This window comes from Amblyomma mixtum, chromosome 2 (genome assembly GCF_055824585.1).
Source record: "Amblyomma mixtum isolate Tamu chromosome 2, ASM5582458v1, whole genome shotgun sequence".
Classification (NCBI taxonomy): domain Eukaryota; kingdom Metazoa; phylum Arthropoda; class Arachnida; order Ixodida; family Ixodidae; genus Amblyomma; species Amblyomma mixtum.
This window is the reverse complement of record NC_143013.1, coordinates 284,921,568-284,941,429: the sequence shown is the minus strand read 5'-3', so window position 1 is coordinate 284,941,429 and position 19,862 is coordinate 284,921,568. Positions and strand designations below refer to the sequence as shown.

Genomic DNA, 19,862 nt, shown 5'->3' with positions numbered 1-19,862 from the left:
AAAAATCAGCACAGAAAGCGAAAGCTGCGCACTGATCCGCGTGCTGACACATGATACCTCGCATGGCGTTTTGTGTTACTAAAACGTTGGGACGGAGTAAAAAAATAGAAAAGCGAAAAGCTTGAACGCACCTAGTTCTGGCACGCATCGTAGTGTCTTTTCACAGTGGAGACGGTAGAGCAACACTGCATCGGCATTTTACTTTTGAAACGAAGCGCAGCCGTTTTAACCCAACGCTGGGCAGCGGTTTCGTTTTCTGTACCGTGCCAACATGGAGGACTTAGTTCTCGGAGCGCCGAGAGATGGCGCTGCGCATTTCGCATATCGTCTATTGGTGAGCCCAATTGGTCTTACCCATTGCATCCAGTTGGTCCGCCGAACTGCACCCAATTTATCCAATGAATGTTTGCATGTTTGTCGAAAAAGGTAGAACTAATATGGTACTTACAATAAGAGCTATCAGCAGCTTAGCCTAATAAATTGTACTCATCACCTACACCACCACTGGAGCTGAAATTAAATTAAATATCTGCGCTCAGTGGGGAAGCGCCACCGGCCCCAGCATGAGAGCCTAATAAATTGGGTATATAAGTTGGAGCAGAAGTGTGTTCTCTGGATGTACAGGTACCCCAAAAGTAATACGGAGCACGCGAGCGGTGGCCGAAATTGAAAAAACTGCATGCCAGCGCGCTCTATCAGCAGATGCGCGGCAAAGAACTAAGGGGCGTCAGCACATCCGGCTGACCCATCTCGATAACTTGATGCTCGCGTTATCGCTGCCACGAGCGAAGTTGCGCTGCTGCCATCAGTGCTCGCCAGGGGCACTTTCAATACATCATGCAAGCGTTTGTTGTTTGTCCGCGCCGTGTAGAAAGTGGCGTTCGGCAGGTTGCACTTTTTGCTTTTTCAGGAATGCCACCATTTTCAGCCTGCTAGACCGCCGTGGTTCGCTCTTCGCTTCGCGGCGAGTTTGTGACAGTAAAAACTGAGCAAACTTCACGAAGTACACAAGAAGGGAAGACGAGACACAGACGCTGATATAACCATGGAACGTCTTACTCTGATCGTCTTCCCTTTCTGCGTTCGTCATGAAGTTCGCGCTGCTTTTATCGTGCTGAACAAGCTCATGATGTGTTCGTTGAGTCTGTGCGCAACTGATCTAATTAAAGATCACTTCCGTTGGCAGAAATTTGCTTTCTTAGAATGGAGGAAAAAAAGACAAACAAAAAACGAGCTTGTCTATCATTTAGTCGTCCCTTATCGGCTATATTTTGCAAACATGCAAAGGAGAAAAGGGCAACAGGGTGGAGGCGATTAAAAAAAACAACTTCCAGAGGCACTTCTCATGCAAACTCAAAGTTTAATGACGGGTGAAGCTCCCGCTCACGTTAATGACATCGACCATGCGTCGATGAAGGGACATACTCGTATGAGTCGACGTATCCGGGTTGCTCTCGAAGGTTGTCCAGTGTAAGAAAGTGAATTTGTGTGGAAGAAAATGGTCTTGAATTTTTAGGTCACTTGCTATGCCGTTGAGCACCTGTTCTTATCAAAGACAGCACATGCATGCTACTGTTTTTGTTTTTTTGTTTGTCATGCGTTCCCTAGAGCGACGCAAAGTTGTCACCGCATTTGCCAAAACGTTGCTCGAGTGCTTATACTCGTCAGCGCACAAACTCGCCGCCATGCGTGGCACAGACTTCGGCTGCTCCACAGACAAAGATAATGTAGGACCTGACGAAGCGTAATGCGCACGGTGCCGATGGCAAACATTTCTTCACGGCCCGGACGAACAGCAAACCATGAGGTATTGAAAGTGCCCCTGGCGGGCAGGAATGGTAGCAGCGCAGCTTCGCTCGTTGAGGCGATAACACGATCATCAAGTTATCGAGATGGGTCAGCCGGATGTGCCGACGCCCCTTAGTCCTTTGCCGCGCATCTGCTGATAGAGCGCGCTGGCATGCAGTTTTTTTCATTTCTGCCACCGCTCGCATGCTCCGTATTACTTTTCGGGCACCTGTACATATTGAGCTAATGTATGCTACTAGTGCCTGAATGTGCAGTGTTAATTGATTGTGTGTGATGCATGTGCGTCTGTTGGCTTTGATTTCCATAAAAGCATGTTAATTTCAATTCCGTAGAAAAATGTTGATTGGCACTAGGCAGAATGTCTCCCCACAGTCCTCATAAATCAGTTTTTTCTTTTGCACATTACAATGTGTTAAGTTGTAGAAATATTCATCCAAGATCCTAGAGCATATTATTCAAACATTTAGCAACCTTTCTCAATGAACATAACATATTTTGTGAATATTTTCTGGGTCAAATAACTGCCTGGCCTAATGGGTCCAATTGGCTAGTCCAGTTGTATCCAATTGGTCGAGGGCTAAAAACACAATTGGAAGCAATGGGAATGTCCATTTGGTTCCAACTGGAATGTCCAATTGGTTCCAATGGTTTTTTTTGACTGGGTGACCCAGCGTCTCAATTACTATCTGTATGTCCGGTACATAAAAATTCTCCTGCTCAAACTACTGGCCTATTTGGGCTCAAGCACAAACCTAGGGTAGCTTATGATAGCCTATTCTTTTTTTTGATAAATAATTTAACATCAGAACATGCCTGGACTGTCCATAATCGGCGGAAATTCTGCGCGCAGAGGACTGTAGTTTTTTGCCGATTCCGGTCAGTTCAGGCAAGGTCCGATGTTTAAATTATTATGAAAAATGCAGACTATCATGCTACCCTGTGGTCTGTGCTTGAGCCCAAACAGCCAGTAGTTTGCGCAAGAGAATTTTTATAGGACAGATAAATACGAAACCCCTGTATATTCTGCTTTTTGCAAATAACTGTAGCTTCTATACATATAAATTCCCCTAACGATCACGACATATATCTGTACTTCATAACAGTCTGTTTGCAGGTGGTGTGAGGATTTGTAGATTGTTCTTATAATATTAAAAAAAAATATGAGAAAAAAAAATGACCACACATTTTCAATCCTTGATACACCCCTAACTGCAGTTTCTGAACATAGCCACCTCGGCCTAACATTATCTTTGATAAGTGGGAGGCTAGCTCCTATATTAATAATTTTACTTCAAAGTAGCTGAAATTACTGTTTTCTCAAAGGAAGACACCAGCAATCGCATCATCTTCAACAAAATTACTGGCTTATAAGACATTCATGCAAGATCGTTACTAAAATATGCTAGTATTATTTGGTTTCCTTATAGTAAACAACTCACAAAAAAGGTATAGAAGCGATGCAGAGTAAAGCAGTGAGGTTTATCTATAACAAATACAGACTGACTGCCTGCAACGATGCTGGGATTGCTAACTATACAAAACTAATCTGAACTAGCATGATTAAAACAATGATACTTTGAAGTGTGCACTTTCCTTTAAGCACCAGACCAACATATTCACCAGTGCGCATGCCATACACAGTGCACACTACATGCCCGGCTGAGTTCTCACACTGCACAAAATGTTTTAAATATTCTTATTTTATGCTGGTAACTTAAGATTGAAACTTACATGATCCATTCAGTCACCAACATTCCACCATTAAGCTACCTTATAAGACTTGTGGAAAAGAATTACTTGCATCAGTTCTCAAAACTATTGACTGAGTTGATATTGTGCCGTAAGAGCTACTGCTTTAAGTTTACTGAGCTGCTTATTATATTGTGTTTAGTTTTGCACTCTGAATTTGCTTGCGTTGAACGAATGGTTATCTTAATGTTCACTGCTATTTCCCTTTTACTTGACTTGTTCTGAATGGTATTTTGTATAATTTATCTGGTTTGTCATGATTGTGTCCTGAAAAATATCTAAAATGTGTCATGTTTTCTTCATACTTTATATTCCTGATATTTTCACTTAGTTGCTAATTTTTGTTCATATTTATCACTTTTCTTGTTTATTTTATCAGTTCTGTATTTGCACTACTCTTTAACTGCAAATATTGTTTTTCCCCCTTGGTTTTGATCTTGAATTAGGGATCTACAGTGTGCTGAAAATAAATGAAGCATTCAGTCAGAATAATTCTTTATTATCTAAGTGCAAGAAAATACATTACAATATGTTTGGGCTGATAACCATGTGGCTATATAGTAGATGGACCAATAAAAAAAATATTAAATTAGACAGCAATAGGCATTAGTGAGCACATATTAAATAGCTCTAAAGCCCCCTTTTTTTTTTAAAGACAGGTGTATTCTCGGCAATTGATTAAAAGAAGGAAGAATGCATCAAAAGTGAATGAATAAAGCCTGTAAAATGAATAAAGCCTGTACTGCAAAACATAAAATAACAATTCACCAAGTAATAAAAAGATAAATAAGTAAATAAGGGGCTAGGCAAAGTGCAGTTGCCAGTAGCCTTCTAATAGGGAACAGTAGGCAAATCTGTTGACGTTTGTTATGATGTTTATGGGACTCGCCAAAGAGTTCCAAGTTTTTGGGCAAGAAAATTTAAATAGATATGTTTCCTGAATGCATGAGAAAAGCCTTTGAAAATTGAAATAAACATTTAATGCATGTGTGGATCGAGTTACAAGCTGATAACAAAGGAATACGGAGCAATACAGAAATGCTGGTATTAATAATATGGTTGACTATGGCCGTGTGGATATTAAAAATTATTTCCAACAAATCAGATCCGTTCTCAAGTTCTCGAATAGTTTGAGAATGGTCTGCTTAAAGTTTGAATAGGACGTGGCACATTTTTTTTGATGACTGTTTCAAAAACAGTGCCCACTCCAATGCTATCCTGCCACGACCTGTCTGTGCAGCAATGAGCGTTCAGTACCGTTATGTGGTCCACTATGGTGTTCGCATTCATATATACTGCTTATAGCGGACTCCCCGTTCGACGAACTCGGTTAAGACGAATTCTCGGATAAGATGAACTATATGACACGGTTTGGTTGGTTTTCCAGAGCTCAGTGTAAAAAAAATCCACTCAAGACAACTGCTTTGTCTATCCTTCGGCTGTGACCACAAACGTCAGTGAGCTCGCGAAACTGTGCTTACGGGTTGCCCTCGCGACACTGTCAAGGAAAGAAAAAAATGTTCAGCATTTAACGCAGTTAAACTGGGCAGGACGACAACCGCATGCAAAACCTTATCGCCAACGGCTATCGGCAGCCATGCGCAGGGATATAGCAGGGAGGGCGGCACCAGTTCCGCACGCTGACGGAGCAGCTGTGCAAGGCCTCTGCCGTTGCCGCTCTATCAAAGGTTGAGGCTTCACACATACCTCAGCTACTTCAGTAGCTCTTTCGCACTAAAAAAAAAGAAATAAAATACTTGTATGCAAGAAAGCCCATCCCCACAAAATCACTTCCGCGCGCCTTCGCGCTAAAGGGGCAAGGAAGCCATGTGGCGGGAGCTCACTTTTTTGTGGTGAAGCTTTCTTGCCAGAAAAGGTGCCTTCATTAGTGTTAGCCTTTAAAAAGGGTGCAAATTTTTTTACTACGTAGTTTTCGGCAAAACAAGTTAGCCCTGCTACATCTCATAGGAGGCTTGTATACCGTTGCCAGACCCAGGTATATTTAAGATTATAATGCACATTAGTCTTTAGAAGAATTTAAAAACACATCAGTTCTGTAGCCCACTTTCAGTACTATCGAAAGTCAAACGAGTACTCACTATTTTTTAAGCTTATCCACTCAGCTTTTCAAGAACTGCGCAATAATAGAGGTGTTGTGAGCAGCTTTCCAAGTTTGCTGCCTTGTCTAAATCAGATTTTTGCCCCAGCGGCCAAATAGCTCCCTAGTTTCTCGGGTTTTGCCGTAAGATTATTTGTAGATTTGATTTAAGTATGCATTCCATCGTGCAGTTATTTCACTAAATGTACGTTACAAGATGTTTCGGTTTCTGAAGGCAAAAAGGCCTGTAGGATAGAAAATGAAGAAAACTCATACAGCTAGCTAGAACTGTTGGACATAAGCCTGAAAATTGTGTACATTCATGGAAATGCTCAAACTTGAGGACTGTATTTAATGTAATACCCTCTTCTGGAGGGCCTTTAGGGGTAATATGAATAAATAAATAAATAAAAGCTGGAAAACGAAACTTTTTCTCAGGTCTTATGAGGATATAACCTTATTAAGCAAGGCGGCCAGAAATGTCTAGGATTAAAAGCAGTTTTGCAATTGATATGGTATAAGTAACCCTTATCGAGAAGAAATCGCTGGGGATTTAAAGCATAGTTTTCTCATTGATAGGGTTAAATAACCTGTCCTGCATTGTTAACAAACCCGCAACCGCCGCGATTTCGCAGATCACAACAGTGGCAAGACGCATTTCACGGACGACATTGACGTCCTGGATGTTGTAGACTTTCCCTGCCTTGTGGATGAGGAGACGATGGAGTTCCTTCGCAGCCACGGACGTGTGCTCTTCCTGTCGCGTGGCCCGCCCGGCTCGGGCAAAGGAACGGTGGCCTCCAGGTTGCATGAGCTGTACCCGGAGAGCCGCCTGTACTGGTCTGACAAGATGTTCCTCTCGCCTGCGGCTCCGGCTAGGACCAAGGAAACATTGGCTGAGTCGCATGTGCTCTGCAGGCAGAAGTATGAACATTGTGTTGTTTCCTGTTGCACAGCTCTTCAGCATTGCCCCCGTCAGGGTTGCTTTCATTTACAATGGCAGCTGTTAATGGGAGGAACCTCCAGATCCGCGACATTGACATTGACATCCCTCGGACGTACACCTTGTCTCTAATGCAGATATACAAAAGCGGATACTATCCGTACGTCCGGCGGATGTACGAATACGGATATCCGAAATCGGATTGTGTTCGTACGTCCGATGGACGTCCGATCTCGGCAAAGGACGTTCGGATCTAGCTCGTACGTCCGACGGATATCTGTGGTTGCTTGGGGAGGTAGAGGAGTAGGGGGGCATGGGGTGGCGAAAGCTATATAGCATAGACGGAAATAACAGGTGCATAGCACGGAGGGTGAGCGTTAGCTACAACATGGTTCAGTGGGAGAGGATGAGTTGCTACACTACGTCGCAAGAGGCACAGAGGGCGCTGCATTGGCGGTGCAATGTAGAAAGTGGGAGGGGCGAGATGTTACATACATAGCATAACGTAACGGTATCGCTGGGCACGCAGCAAAGTGTAAACGTTTTTTTTTCTTCTGAATATTTTTCTTTCTCCCAGCATTGCAGCATGCTGGCAGCTCCAGTGCCTCGCCTGGTGTGGCATAATGGTCAACTGTTAGGTATACCTGAGTGTAGCATATCATGGTGCACGTTTTTTTATTGCCTATTTTGTTACAGTGTCCTCTTGAAATAGCTCACCTCGCTTCTCCTGACAAGAAGAAGTCGTTAGTTGGTTTGTTTTTCACAAGGCTATGGACGGCGGACTAATGCTGAGTATGGCTGCAGGGGAGATAGGAAAGAGGCAACAAGAGTGCAATGAGGCCTTTCTACAGGAGTCCTAAAGGGATGCTTTTCAGAGGCACAGGAAGCCGGAGTAGGAGGCACAGTTGCAGAACTGTTCTACCTGAGCAACATTCAAAAGCATGGAAATGTGGGCATGGTAATAAAGAGGTGAAGAAGCACTGCTGCTAAGGGAATCCCAGTGCTTCAGTGAAGTTCGAAATATTGGAAATAAAATAGAAGGAAGGATAGCTTGTCATCAGTGAGTATAGGACACATGTTGTGCGCGGTCCTTGACCGACTCGTCTGCAGTCCCCCTTTCCAATGCTGCGGAAAATTTATACGAACGAATCTAGCCCAGAGAGTGAATAGAAATTGGCAAGCCTAACTGAATTGATGCAGCACTTTTGTTTTTGCGCTGTTATCACCTTTTAGAAGTAGAAAGTAGCAACGGCGAATTGCTGAAGTTAGTGCCGTGTAATGGCAGACTGTCGCATAAAAAGGTTTTTTTTTGTGCGCACTGCATTTACTTTTCACTGTAGAAAAGCAGGTATGAAGTGAGAGAGGTTATGTACCTTTATCAAATTGCGAAAAGGTTGCATGGTATCGTCTCAGGACGTGACTGAGTAGAAAGTTGAGGTCAGGAAGAGTAGCCATATGGCGAATAGGTTTTTTTTTTTGGTGATGGGGCTTGGATGATTTTCGTCCAAGATCACAGTTTTTCAGAGCGGTAAAAATGACGTTGTAACAGCAAAACATGGATGAAACAGTGTATCGACTGAATAGTGACGGTCAAAATGACGTTGAAGCTGCAGGACATGGATGAAACAGTGCATCGACTGAACGGTGACGCAGTGGCCCTGCAAAATGCATGGGGTGATGGTCAAGATGTGTCTTACTACTAATTTTTAGGAGTGTGTCATAGTATTGGAAAGAAAAGCTGTGTGGCCGTTGTGCATTTTACTGCAGTTCTTATAGCCGACTAAGCGGGGCAATTTTGCAACAGGCAGCCTGAGATTCTGACGATCTTGTGATGTTGGAGTGTTTTGCAAGACTTCCTTCTTCAGTTTCAGCAAAAGATTGTGAGTTTGGCTGTCAGTCTCAGCCTTAACTATCTTGGTTGCAGGATTGCTGAATACATGAAAAAGAACGTTCCAGTCATTATCAACAGGAACACCAATATGACGGTGTGGGAGGTGTCTTCGTTTCTGCAAATAGCTGCAACTTATGGATATACCGTAATCATTCTGGACATCGACAGAAATCTCATCTTGGATCCGCAAGTAAGCAGCTTTCTCCGGTTAACCCCTTCGATAACTCCGAAAGGGTGTTGAGTGCCTGCATGAAGACAAAACTATATTGTGTTGCTTTTTGATGTAGGTGTTGCATGTGTCATCACACATTAGGTGTATAAAATGGAGCTATTTGTTGTTTTCTGCTGTAATTGCCTCGCTGTGTTCTGCTTTTGTGCAGTGGTACTACCATCTTGCCGTGCAAGGACTGTAGGCCTGACCAACTACAACTCTATTTTTTTGTTGAGAGCAGTGCCAATCAACATTTTTCTATGGAATTGAAATTAACATGCTTTTATGGAAATCAAAGTCAACAGACACACATACATCACACACAAGCAACAATGCACATTCAGGCACTAGTAGCATACATTAGCTCAATATGTACATCCAGAGAACACACTTCTGCTCCAACTTATATACCCAAATTATTAGGCTCTCATGCTGGGGCCGGTGGTGCTTTCCCACTGAGCGCAGTTATTTAATTTAATTTCAGCTCCAGTGGTGGTGTAGGTGATGAGTACAATTTATTAGGCTAAGCTGCTGATAGCTCTTATTGTAAGTACCATATTAGTTCTACCTTTTTCGTCAAACATGCAAACATTCATTGGATAAATTGGGTGCAGTTCGGCGGACCAATTGGATGCAATGGGTAAGATCAATTGGGCTCACCAATTGGAAACCCAAATTGTCCAATTGGATAGTCCATTTGGACCATCCAATTGGAACACCATTCCAATTGGAAACCCAAACGGTCCAATTGGATAGTCCATTTGGACCGTCCAATTGGAACACCATTCCAATTGGAACCAAGTGGAAACTGAACTCCTCCAATTGGCACCAATTGGAACCCATTGGAAATCCAATTGGTTCCAGTGGTTTTTTTTTTACTGGGGTGTACGACTCATCTGGTCTGCACTGATTATATAGCCAGGATGGTGGTGGTTTCGCATTAGCAAAAATGAGTCCGTTCTAGGCAGACATATAAGATTGCTGATTGTATAGGCAGCACGGAGAATAAGAGATGGGAGGACGCCTAAGACAAGGCCGCTCAGGCTGTAGTAGCTCTGGTGCTTCTTTATCTTAAATTTTTCCTTGCAGGCATTTTAAAGCTTCATCTATCTGATGTCTCAGGCCCTAAGTTGTCTTTTGAGAATTACGGCAGTTGCAACAATTCTAAGGCCACGCTTGACCAAAGTTAAACGATTCATATCGCGCTTTTGATTTGGTAGAACAAAACTTCCGTGCAAGCATCTTTCATTTCTCCTGAATATAGGCTTCGATATTTGCTGCATTGCCTGGCTGTCATTCTGCAGCAGAAGACTGGCAATTTCTAATCGGCAGACGCAAGTTTGTGAGCCGCGAGTCAAAGTGTTGCAGTTTGTTGATGCCTTCTGCAAGCGCAAATCGGGCAGACAGAAATAAACATGAATTTATTTTTTTTTTAATGTGTGCTTACGTGTATGCAGGTTCTCGCTATTACCAACAGCAAGGGACTCGACCAGCAGTACATGAAAAACAGAATGAAGCAGTGGGAGCACGTGTACCCATTCGCCACGGGCTGGTCTCCGAGGCCGCGGGATGCTGCATTGCTCCTTCGCCGTTACAAGGAGCTCGCTGCCGACCTCACCAACGGCAGCAACAACTGTGAGCAGTGACTAAACTGTCTATTCCAGCCTCTGTGTCTGCGATGCGGCCTGGCAGATGGAGGTGGACACACTGGACAAGAATGGGTTGGGTCTATCATAGGGTATTCTCGTACATTCCTTGGGAAGGGGCGGAAAACGGCTCGTTGCGTGGCCGCTACATTCTGAAGGTGCGAGTGCATGATATTGGCGGAATGTTTAGTGTACTAGCACGAGGACTTGAGCGAGATGGTGATGGACTTGTACCGGCACTAGCTTTGTATACATCTCCCTTAAGGTATGATCATGGTTTCACTTAGCTAGCTGCAAACAGGCATGTAGTATTCTATGGGCTCTGCACCTGAACATGCATGGGGCCACCATGCTGCTGCACTGCTTTTCAGAGTGAGAATGAATGACTGTCAGGGTTAATGGTGAAGGTTATGCTGAGGTCACAATAATGAGGTGATGCTTTGGTTCATCTCGTTCATCTCCTTGCTGCTGCTTCTCTCCTGTACCAGACTTGCTGTTCATCATTGCTCCTTCTCACCTGCGCCGTGGCTGTGAAGTCAGTCACACGATCGCGGACAGATAACATGCACTAAGTGAAAATGAGAAACCGACAAACAGCCAGTGCCGTAAAAAGAATCGATACAAAGAAACTCCTGGATGCTCATGCAACTGACTGGTATTAGACGGCATTACGTTGTCAGATCATGAATTTTTCAGCAACTGAGGTAAATGATTTGTGATGATAATGGACGACCAGTATGCGATTGGGATTTCAATTGTTCTTGTTTCATTGTCTCTGTCGACAAGTATTGAACGTTGCGCATTTTTTTTTAGGTGTGGAACAGAGTAAAAAGCACTCTTGAACATATTAATAAAGAGCTGACACCCTTATTCAAAGGTTTGACTAACACTGCCGTGGACAGGTCACATGATAGGGCAGGGAGAAGTTGCGCAGTGGCACGGTGAGTATATTGGCGGTGTGAAATATGGAACCGAAAGGTACGTATGGCAATATAGCACCCCAATGATAAGCTGCACAAGCCCCGCCACGGTGGCTCAGGGGTTACGGCACTTGGCTGCTGTCCCGAAAGACGCGGGTTCAATCCCGGCCGCGGTGGCTGAATTTCAGTGGAGGCGAAATTCTAGAGGCCCGTGTACTGTGCGATGTCAGTGCACGTTAAAGAACCCCAGGTGTTCGAAATTTCCGGAGCCCTTCACTACGGTGTCCCTCATAGCCTGAGTTGCTTTGGGACGTTAAACCCCAATAAATCAAATAAATCAGATAAGCTGCACAAATTTACAGAAGGCACCAGGGTGCCTAAAGCATGCACCCGGTACGCTGCTTTACGAGTTCGGCGACATAGAACTATAAAGAGAACCTGCGCTGCCCAGACAGCTCCGCGATTGTTCCCCTCTTCGAACAAAAACTACCTCCGTCAGCCACTTCAGTCACGCCAAATGCCAGCGACTGATAGTGCATCTTGTTGTGGAGTGTCCGACGGAGCTCTAATCACACACAGATGCACACTACATGTGGCTACGGTGAAGCAAGGATGCTCGTCGTTATGAAAGGGCTGCGCGTCTTCATCAAGTGTAATTTTCCCGCTCGCTAGGCTGTGTGTTGGTACTGCGATCAGAATGGACGCCTTCGGCTTATGTTCTCAACAGTTAAAATATGCCTGTGTGTTAGTGTGTGACATAAGCTTACATTGGCGATGGATGGAAATGCGAACAGAGTGTAGCCTATGTGCTCTCTGGTGTTCGCACTTCTTTAAATCACGCTTTTGATTTGGTGGTAGCAAAACGCACTAGAGTTGTCCATGATACATTCATGAACAACTTTAATGTCTTTTTCTCACCAACCAGGCAAAAGCACGATGAAAAGAAATTCGAATAGCGGAGCACGTAGGTGCCATGTTGTTTGCACTTCTTTTCATCGCGATTGTACAAACCATGCATGTACCTTTTTTTAACGTTTACAGATTTTTATTTTTTAGACTGTGAGAGAGACGTCAGTGCAATATATGAAGGTGAATTATACGGCAAAGGGGACATTATACGTACCTGATATGGGTAAATAATTTTAAGGATGATTAGCTAAAATTAACTAAAGCTTTTTATTTTAAATTTTCGTGGGCAAGGTTATATTGCGAAACTGAAGACTGTCAGCATTGAAGGTGTGTCCTATTTTTGATATTTTCTTAATCAGCAATGCAGTTCGAAATATTCAACTTCAAAAATGCGCATCTGAGAGCCTACTCAGCGAGTTTTCAAATGCATATTTTTTACTTTAAATATTTCGAACTACTCTGCCGTTTAAGAAAATTTAAAAACAGTGCTCAACTTTGATATTGACGGCCTTCAATTTCTCGATATAACCTTACCCCCTAAAACAAAATTAAAGTTTCTTATTTAATTTGAAATAATTAATCGTCTAATTATTGATTCATATCAGGTACAAAATGCCTGTCTTGCTGTACAATTCATCTGCATGGACTGTATCGATGTAGATCTCTTAGTTTTTGAAATAAAGATCTATAAATGGTATAAAAATTGCCCTGTATGTATTTAGAACCGAGTGGCTGCTATCAGATTTCTGCTCCGCAGTGTGCTGCTTACATTCTAGCTAGCACGCTGGTGTACTCTGTATGTAGTATGCAGACTTATAAGCTCGCGAAATGCAGGAGACATAAAAAGCATGGGATGTGCCTTGAACTTTGAGGGCGATATGTGTGTGTGTGTCCAGAAAGTGGAATTACGACTTTCTGTTCTGTGGATGGGGCATAATGGGTGGAATCAGTAAGTGATAGTCTCTAGAGTAAATTGGAAGATTCAGAGGAAAGGGAAATGAGAGACATAGCCGGGTAACTGAGCAGATTAGTTGAGGAAATTTGCAGTGGCGGTGTGGTCATCCATGGCTAGCGCAGGCCGGAGCTAACGAGATCAGTCATCAGCATCATCGTCATGATGCGAGGCCTATGCATTGCATTAGACGCAGGCAGTGATGATGATGTTGAGATGTATGCGCGGTTACTTCGCTATGCGCTTTATTAATTCCATTTACGATTGTAGGGCCGGGGATGTACTTAATTCACTAGAGCCATCAGGGCCTCAAAGAAAATGTGTTCAGAGGGAGTATCTTATGCCATGTTCTTCAGTGCTCACTCTCTCGCTGATTAAGATTGTGTAATATGCCTAGAAGTTTGTGTCATAAGGCCCATTATATACACAATCATGGAGAGTGCTCCTGAAAAGAAAAAACAACTTCTGTTTCTTCTTTTTCTCGGCAGATGTGGGCCTTAAGCCTGTTCAGAACACACAGGTTTTCCCTTTCTGTCTGGCACGCGTTTGCTGGTTTTGCTGGGAGGAAGGAAACAGGAAGTACTGGCACAGTGAACAGGTAAGGGAAGAAAGCCATGTTTGATGTTACCTCGAAAGAGGCCTCCATAAATATTAACGCCCTGTATACTTCATCGTCTTTTCAATCAACTGGCTTTGCAAAACTGCACTAGGATTCGTATTTAATTTTTAATATTAAAATCTAATTTTTGTGATGGCGTGCTACAAGTGGTCGAAATCAATCCGGAGCCCCTCCGTTAGTATGTCCCTCATAGTCCACGTGTCTCTTCGGGACGTCAAACCCTACAGTTTAAAAGAATTTTTTTTAATTACTTTATGCAGCGGTGCAATTTTTGGGGGGAATTTGCTCGCGCAGGTTAAGAAAGCTTACGGCTCAAAGGACACGATCAGCGTCTTCGGCTATGCCGTCCTCGGCGATCTGGTCGCAGCCGTGGTGGACCTCACAGATGTCCAGGCAGCGCTCACGGGTGGCGGCGAGCGGGCAGTAAAGTGGAACTCAGGCAGAAATGGTGCCAAAGATGAGCGCTCGGCAAACGGTGCGTGCTCGAAGTTCTCAACAGTCCTGCAATTCGACGAGATGCGGTGCGTCGTCAACTTAGACGCGCTGGCTACTCCAGATGTAGACAATGAGGAATTGGAAGAGACTTCTGCATGCAGCGAGCTTCCGCCACCTTCGAGGGTGAGCTTTATCATCCTGGGCTCCACCAGCTCTGAACCCATCACATACAGTCAAGCTGTGCACAGCTGCTTTTCATCCCTGTGTGATGGCTTGCTGTCCTGGAGAGACTCACCTGATGCGCAGTCAAGGATTGGTGGTGTCGCTGTGTACGGCTCGAGTTCAGGAAGTGGCTGCCCTGTTCTCATCCTGGACGAGAAGACGGTCAAGCTGGATGTGGTCTTCACTGGCTACTATCAGGCTCACACCACAAGGTGAGTTTGTTTTCCCCGGCGCATTGATTCTGTTATTACATGCGGAGGAAAGTATTTTCTAACATCTTTGTCTCTCGTCCCTTCACCCGCTGTACACTTTTTTTTTCAGTTGTCATGGTCGTAAACTAAAAGGCACCTTTTCTGCAGGACGAGTGGCCGTTGCCCAACTTGGTCGACTGGTCACAAGGACTCAGCTTGTGGAAGGCGTCCTTTCTGGGGAGGACCGCAGCTCGGCGGCAGTGCCACGCATTACACGAAGGGTGAGTTGCTAGGAATTCAGTAGTGCTTGTGAGTGGTCTAACGTTACGCGAATCGCGCGTGCATGGTCTGAAATTCATGGTCCATCGCGAAGCTTCGGGGCACTTGCAGTCGGTGTTGTCAGTGCCATGAATTGACATTGTAGAAGAGGCAAGTCCGCCTTGCTGCTACAAATAGCGCGTATCATACCATAAGTGCAGGGCAGGCCACACATAGCGTGAACACTTGATTGCACGGTTCTGTGGCTCGTGCAGCGCCACCTGCTGGTGCCTCTCATAGAAGCTATATGTGAAAGGACGCAGGTACCGTGACATTGCGCTGAGTCTAAAGCTACACGAGCCTCAAAAGTGCGCACTGAAGTGTTGCCGCTTAGTGTTGTGCACCCTGTACATTTGTTGCAGTTTAAGTGTGGCCTTGCTTTTATGTGTGATCTCTACAGCCGACAGTGGATGCTTTGCTCAGACATTGTGCAGGGTATTTCACGAAGCTGTGGACGAAGCTAGTTTCGCCAGATGCTGATACCTTTTGGCAGTGTACAGTTGCCCATAGAAGTTCTCTGAACACGGACGCCACAATAAGGTTAGCTTTCCTCGCTGCCTGGGGTTATGGCCTGACTTTGACGGGTGCATAATGTTTAGATTGCGCAGGGTAGTGCCGAGCACACATTTCAGTTCATGGCAGGATGCTCAGATTGTCAAGCATTTATGCTGTTTCGTGATTTCCATGTTCTGAAAACTTTTGTGGCCACTTGTACATTTTAGCAATGTAGTGTATCCGTAGGAGGCATGGGAAAGTGTTTGCCATTTTATTGAAATGCTTTTATTTGGTCAACCTCAGCACTTCCTGATACTATCTGATATTCTCTCTTATGAACGCAATGCTATCCAGGTAAAATAATAACAAGAAGACGTAAGGGGGAGGAAGAAAAATTAGAGGAAGCAATGGAGGCAAAAGTGCAGCTTTCACTGCAACGAGCATGCGTTACACTCAGGGTTCGCTTCTTTACACGTGAAAGCTAGAATTTTTAACTTAACATGCTTACTAACCTCAGCATTTTGTGATGTCCACTGTAACATCAGTACAATGCATTTCGACAGGTTACAAGCACTGGAGAGGTTGCTTTGCTTGCAAGTTTCTCGAAAGCTCATGTATTTTGGTGCGATGTAGCCAAAATTTGTTGAAAAGGGTTGAGAATTGGGCGAGTTGATACAAATTCATAGTGCTGTTGCACCACACACTATTTGTTGGGCCACAGCGCCGAGAGCAACCGCATTTTCTTAATTCTAAAAACTGGTATGGACATTACTGAAGTTGGGCTACACGCCTGTCAGTAATTAAGGAGTCTAACAGGAGCTTAACAGTAGGCTAATTTTAGCATGTTTTAGCTGTACCTTGATGCATTACACCGCTGTCAGGGCTGTGCTGAAAAAAAGCATTCTTCCGACTCGAGAACCTATTTTTAAAATTGCTTGTATAGGTTCCCCCCCTTGGCAGGTTGCAATTCAATTAGTTGCTAGATATGGTCAAACATAATTGCGCTTTTGAAAAGACTGGACAAAACAGGGACGACACAAACTCTCGTGCACATCTCTCGTAGCATAGTTGCTAGAGGTTGCTTGGGAAGAGCAACCTGGGTCTCGCTAGCCCCACCGACAACAGCACCTGCCATCGCAGGGCTGTGGCGCATCGCTTAACCGCTGCACCACTGAGTCAGGACGGGTATGAGGAGCCAAAGGGATCTATGAATTTAAATTAGGGAATGACCAATTCCACATATGTGGGGATTAACCTACTATTGCTATCCGAACCACTTTCATCCGTGAACAAGGGATCTGAACCCTGGAACCAAAGTGAAAACCGAAGTGCTCAGCGCACCTAATGCGCCTTTGGTCTGTAGCTACGCAAAGTAGTAGTAGTAGTGGTGGTTTTCATTTGCATTGAATATGGAAGGTAAAAGAATTTTTGGTACCCCGGCATCTGCTATCATGGATGGAAGCACCTGAGCTGGGGGAGCGGAAATAAAGGATAGCAGGCAGTGTGTAGAAGTGAAAAGAAAGAGGTGAGGGGATAGTAGAAAGGACAGGGGGAGGGGTACACTGACAATAAATCTATTTACATATAACTAGGCAAAGTGACCGTCAACAACAGCATGCTGGTGCAGGGCTCAACAACACTAGCAAGAAGACTAAAGAGACGAAGAAAGAACAACAGCAGTGCTGTTATTCTTTCTCTATGTCAGCCTTCTTGTTACGTCACTACAGTTTGTGCTGATAGTGAGCATGCCTGATTAATGTTCTGGTAGGTGATATTTTGAAAGCAAAAGACAGGGGTGGGCGGGTTGCAGATGTATGCACGTCCAAAGATAAAAAAAAATATCTACGCAAAGTGACCATCATATTTTTTTATCTTTGGGCATGCATACATCGTGCAACCCACCCACCCGTCTTTTGCTTTTAAAATATAACCCACCAGAACATTAATCGGGCACGCTCACTATCAGCACAAACTGTAGTGATGTAACAAGAAGGCTGACACAGAGATCGAAAGAATAACACAGCACTGCTGCTGTTCTTTCTTCGTCTCTTTAGTCTTCTTGCTAGTGTTGTTGAGCCCTGCACCAGCATGCTGTTGTTCTTTCTTCGTGTCCTCAGTCTTGCTAGTGTTGAGCCCTGCACCAACAAGCCCAACAATCGACGTTCACTTTGTTGCTCTGTGGACAATAGAGATGTGTGATTGTTGCATGAAGAGAACGATGTATATTTCGAGCTTTCGCATTAATGCTCTCTGCCTGGCCTTCCACAAACCAACTAGTTGCACTTTCATCATCATGCCCAGCCCCGCGAGCAGTGATGGGAGACCGTGGTGCCGCGTGTCCAGTGGACAGCACACAGCTGCTGGACCGCATGGATGCACCTTGCCTCAAGGACGAGAAAACGCAGCGTTTCCTTCGCACCCACGGGCGCCTGCTGTTCCTGGTGCGCGGACCTACTGGCTCGGGCAAGGACACTGTTGCAGCCGAATTGGAGCAGCTGTACCCCGAGAGCCGCGCCTACTGGTCCGACAAGCTGTTCAGCTCGCCCATGGCTCCCGAGAGGAACGCTGCCAGCATTCGGGAGTCACACAATCTCTGCCTCAGCAAGTGAGTCCCTTCGGGCACCGACTATGTTCACAAAGTTACCCAGTAGGAGATGCGCTGGGAAGGGGAATAATACGAAAGGTGCGAGCAATGAGGAGTGAGTATGGGTAGTGAATACGAGCTACCAGTGGCGTAGCCAGAAGTATTTTTCAGAGGGTGTTTTACACCACTGTTAACAAAATGAAAAGAAAGAGAGCCTGCGTCAAAATAATATCATAGTCAGTTTTTTGTTTTAATAAAGCCAAAGGGTTAGTTGTTTCATTCACTGTAATATCTAAACAAAAATATGAGTGCATACAGGGCTCTGACTACTTGAGTCGTAAAGAATATTTATTTTCTCACAAAAAAGAACTCGTATGAAAAATCGCAGCTATTCACAATATTACAATATTACACTCAATGCCATCATCTAGTTTTTACAACAGGAACCATTTTTGTCAACAAACTTCCGTTTTTACATTTTAATATATTGATTCGGTGTGTAAATAACATGGGTGAAAAAAAGGTCGAAAGGAGGAGCAGGGGAGCAGATGCAGCGGTCAGAAAATTTCGGGGGGTGTTTTGACACCGAAACACAGCCCACCTGGCTATGCCCCTGCCGGGTACCTAAGGCAATAGTTCTCTCGGCATACCATGACTGCTTCCAAATGAAGACATGTTCTGGTTTGAAGCTGTCTCAGAGCAGTGGAGACAATGCCATTTATTGTTTCCTAAAAAGAGCTGTGGGTAGCAGAAGGAAATAAAAGTTCATTTAAACAGTGTTGTCCTATGACAGTGTTACAGTTACACACACGCACGCGTGCGCGCACACATGCGCACACGCACACATGCGTACGTATTTATGTATGCCTGTGCTTCGATGTTTCGCAGGTCACTAGCTGGTGTACAGTGAGATTCAGAATTATCTCCTTCATGTTATGCGGGCTGGTCCTACATTTTGTCTCACTTTTTTGGCATTCATCTCCACAGCCGGCTTTGGAAAATGAGGGACTGAATTCTGAAAGTCCGTTTTATGTACGGGTGTTTCGTGATTGGCCAGCTGTCGTGATCCGGAGTATGTTGGCGAAGGCTCCAGCCAATGACCATTCTATGTAACCTGCGAACAGCACTGAGAATTAAGTGACTGATTTGCTTGCATCAGCTGCAGCTTCCAGTTCCATGCCAGCACACTGGAAAGGACATTTGGGGGGGGGGGGGGGGGGGAGTATGTTTTTTGCTTATTGGGGGGGGGGGGGTATGTTTTTTGCTTATTGGCATTTGATTTAACTATTTTTTTAGCCCCAGTTCATTTATTTTTATTGGTCTAAGCCTCTGATAGCTATGCTTAAGCAGGCATTCCCCCATGTTTTTAAAAATTCTTTTGGCTTTTGCTTCTCAAAGATGGACTCCAAAATGAGGGGGTGTCAAGCCGCAGTGCGCAAGTTTTATTTCCTATTTTAGTTTAGTGCTAAGCTAAGTCCAAGGTCACGGGATCAAATCCCTGCCGCAAGGCCGTATTTCGCTGGAAGAGAGGTGCAAAAACGCTCATGTGCAAAACCGCCAGTCTACTTTAAAAAAACCTAGGTGCTCGAAGTTTATTCAAAGCCCTCCACTAGGGGCGGCCATCATTGTCCACATTCAGCTCCTAAACGTGAAGCCCCACATAGCATACGCTGTTTATTTTTATTTTATTTTTTTTTGCTTGTTTCAGGCTTGAGGGCTTCATGAAGGTTGATACCGCTGTGATAATCAACAAAAATCCAAACATCATGGTCTGGGAAGTTGCAAACTTTTTGGTGCTGGCATCGAGATACGGCTATACCATCATTTTCGTCGACATGCCGCACCAGTTTTCCTCAGATCCCAAGGTAAA

General features: G+C 44.4%; 1 protein-coding gene across 2 annotated transcripts in view; it reads left to right on the top strand.

Annotated features, from left to right (window-relative positions):
• The window catches only part of LOC149364324 (uncharacterized), a 28,197-nt gene that overhangs the window by 2,234 nt on the left and 6,101 nt on the right, over positions 1 to 19,862 (top strand). For both annotated transcript variants that reach the window (XM_089574265.1, XM_089574266.1), the window contains exons 2-9: positions 6,292 to 6,580; positions 8,524 to 8,680; positions 10,159 to 10,336; positions 13,617 to 13,726; positions 14,042 to 14,616; positions 14,764 to 14,876; positions 17,710 to 18,013; positions 19,701 to 19,857. In XM_089574265.1, the coding sequence (XP_089430391.1) occupies positions 6,292 to 6,580; positions 8,524 to 8,680; positions 10,159 to 10,336; positions 13,617 to 13,726; positions 14,042 to 14,616; positions 14,764 to 14,876; positions 17,710 to 18,013; positions 19,701 to 19,857 (1,883 nt within the window). The remainder of the gene's footprint in view (positions 1 to 6,291; positions 6,581 to 8,523; positions 8,681 to 10,158; positions 10,337 to 13,616; positions 13,727 to 14,041; positions 14,617 to 14,763; positions 14,877 to 17,709; positions 18,014 to 19,700; positions 19,858 to 19,862) is intronic.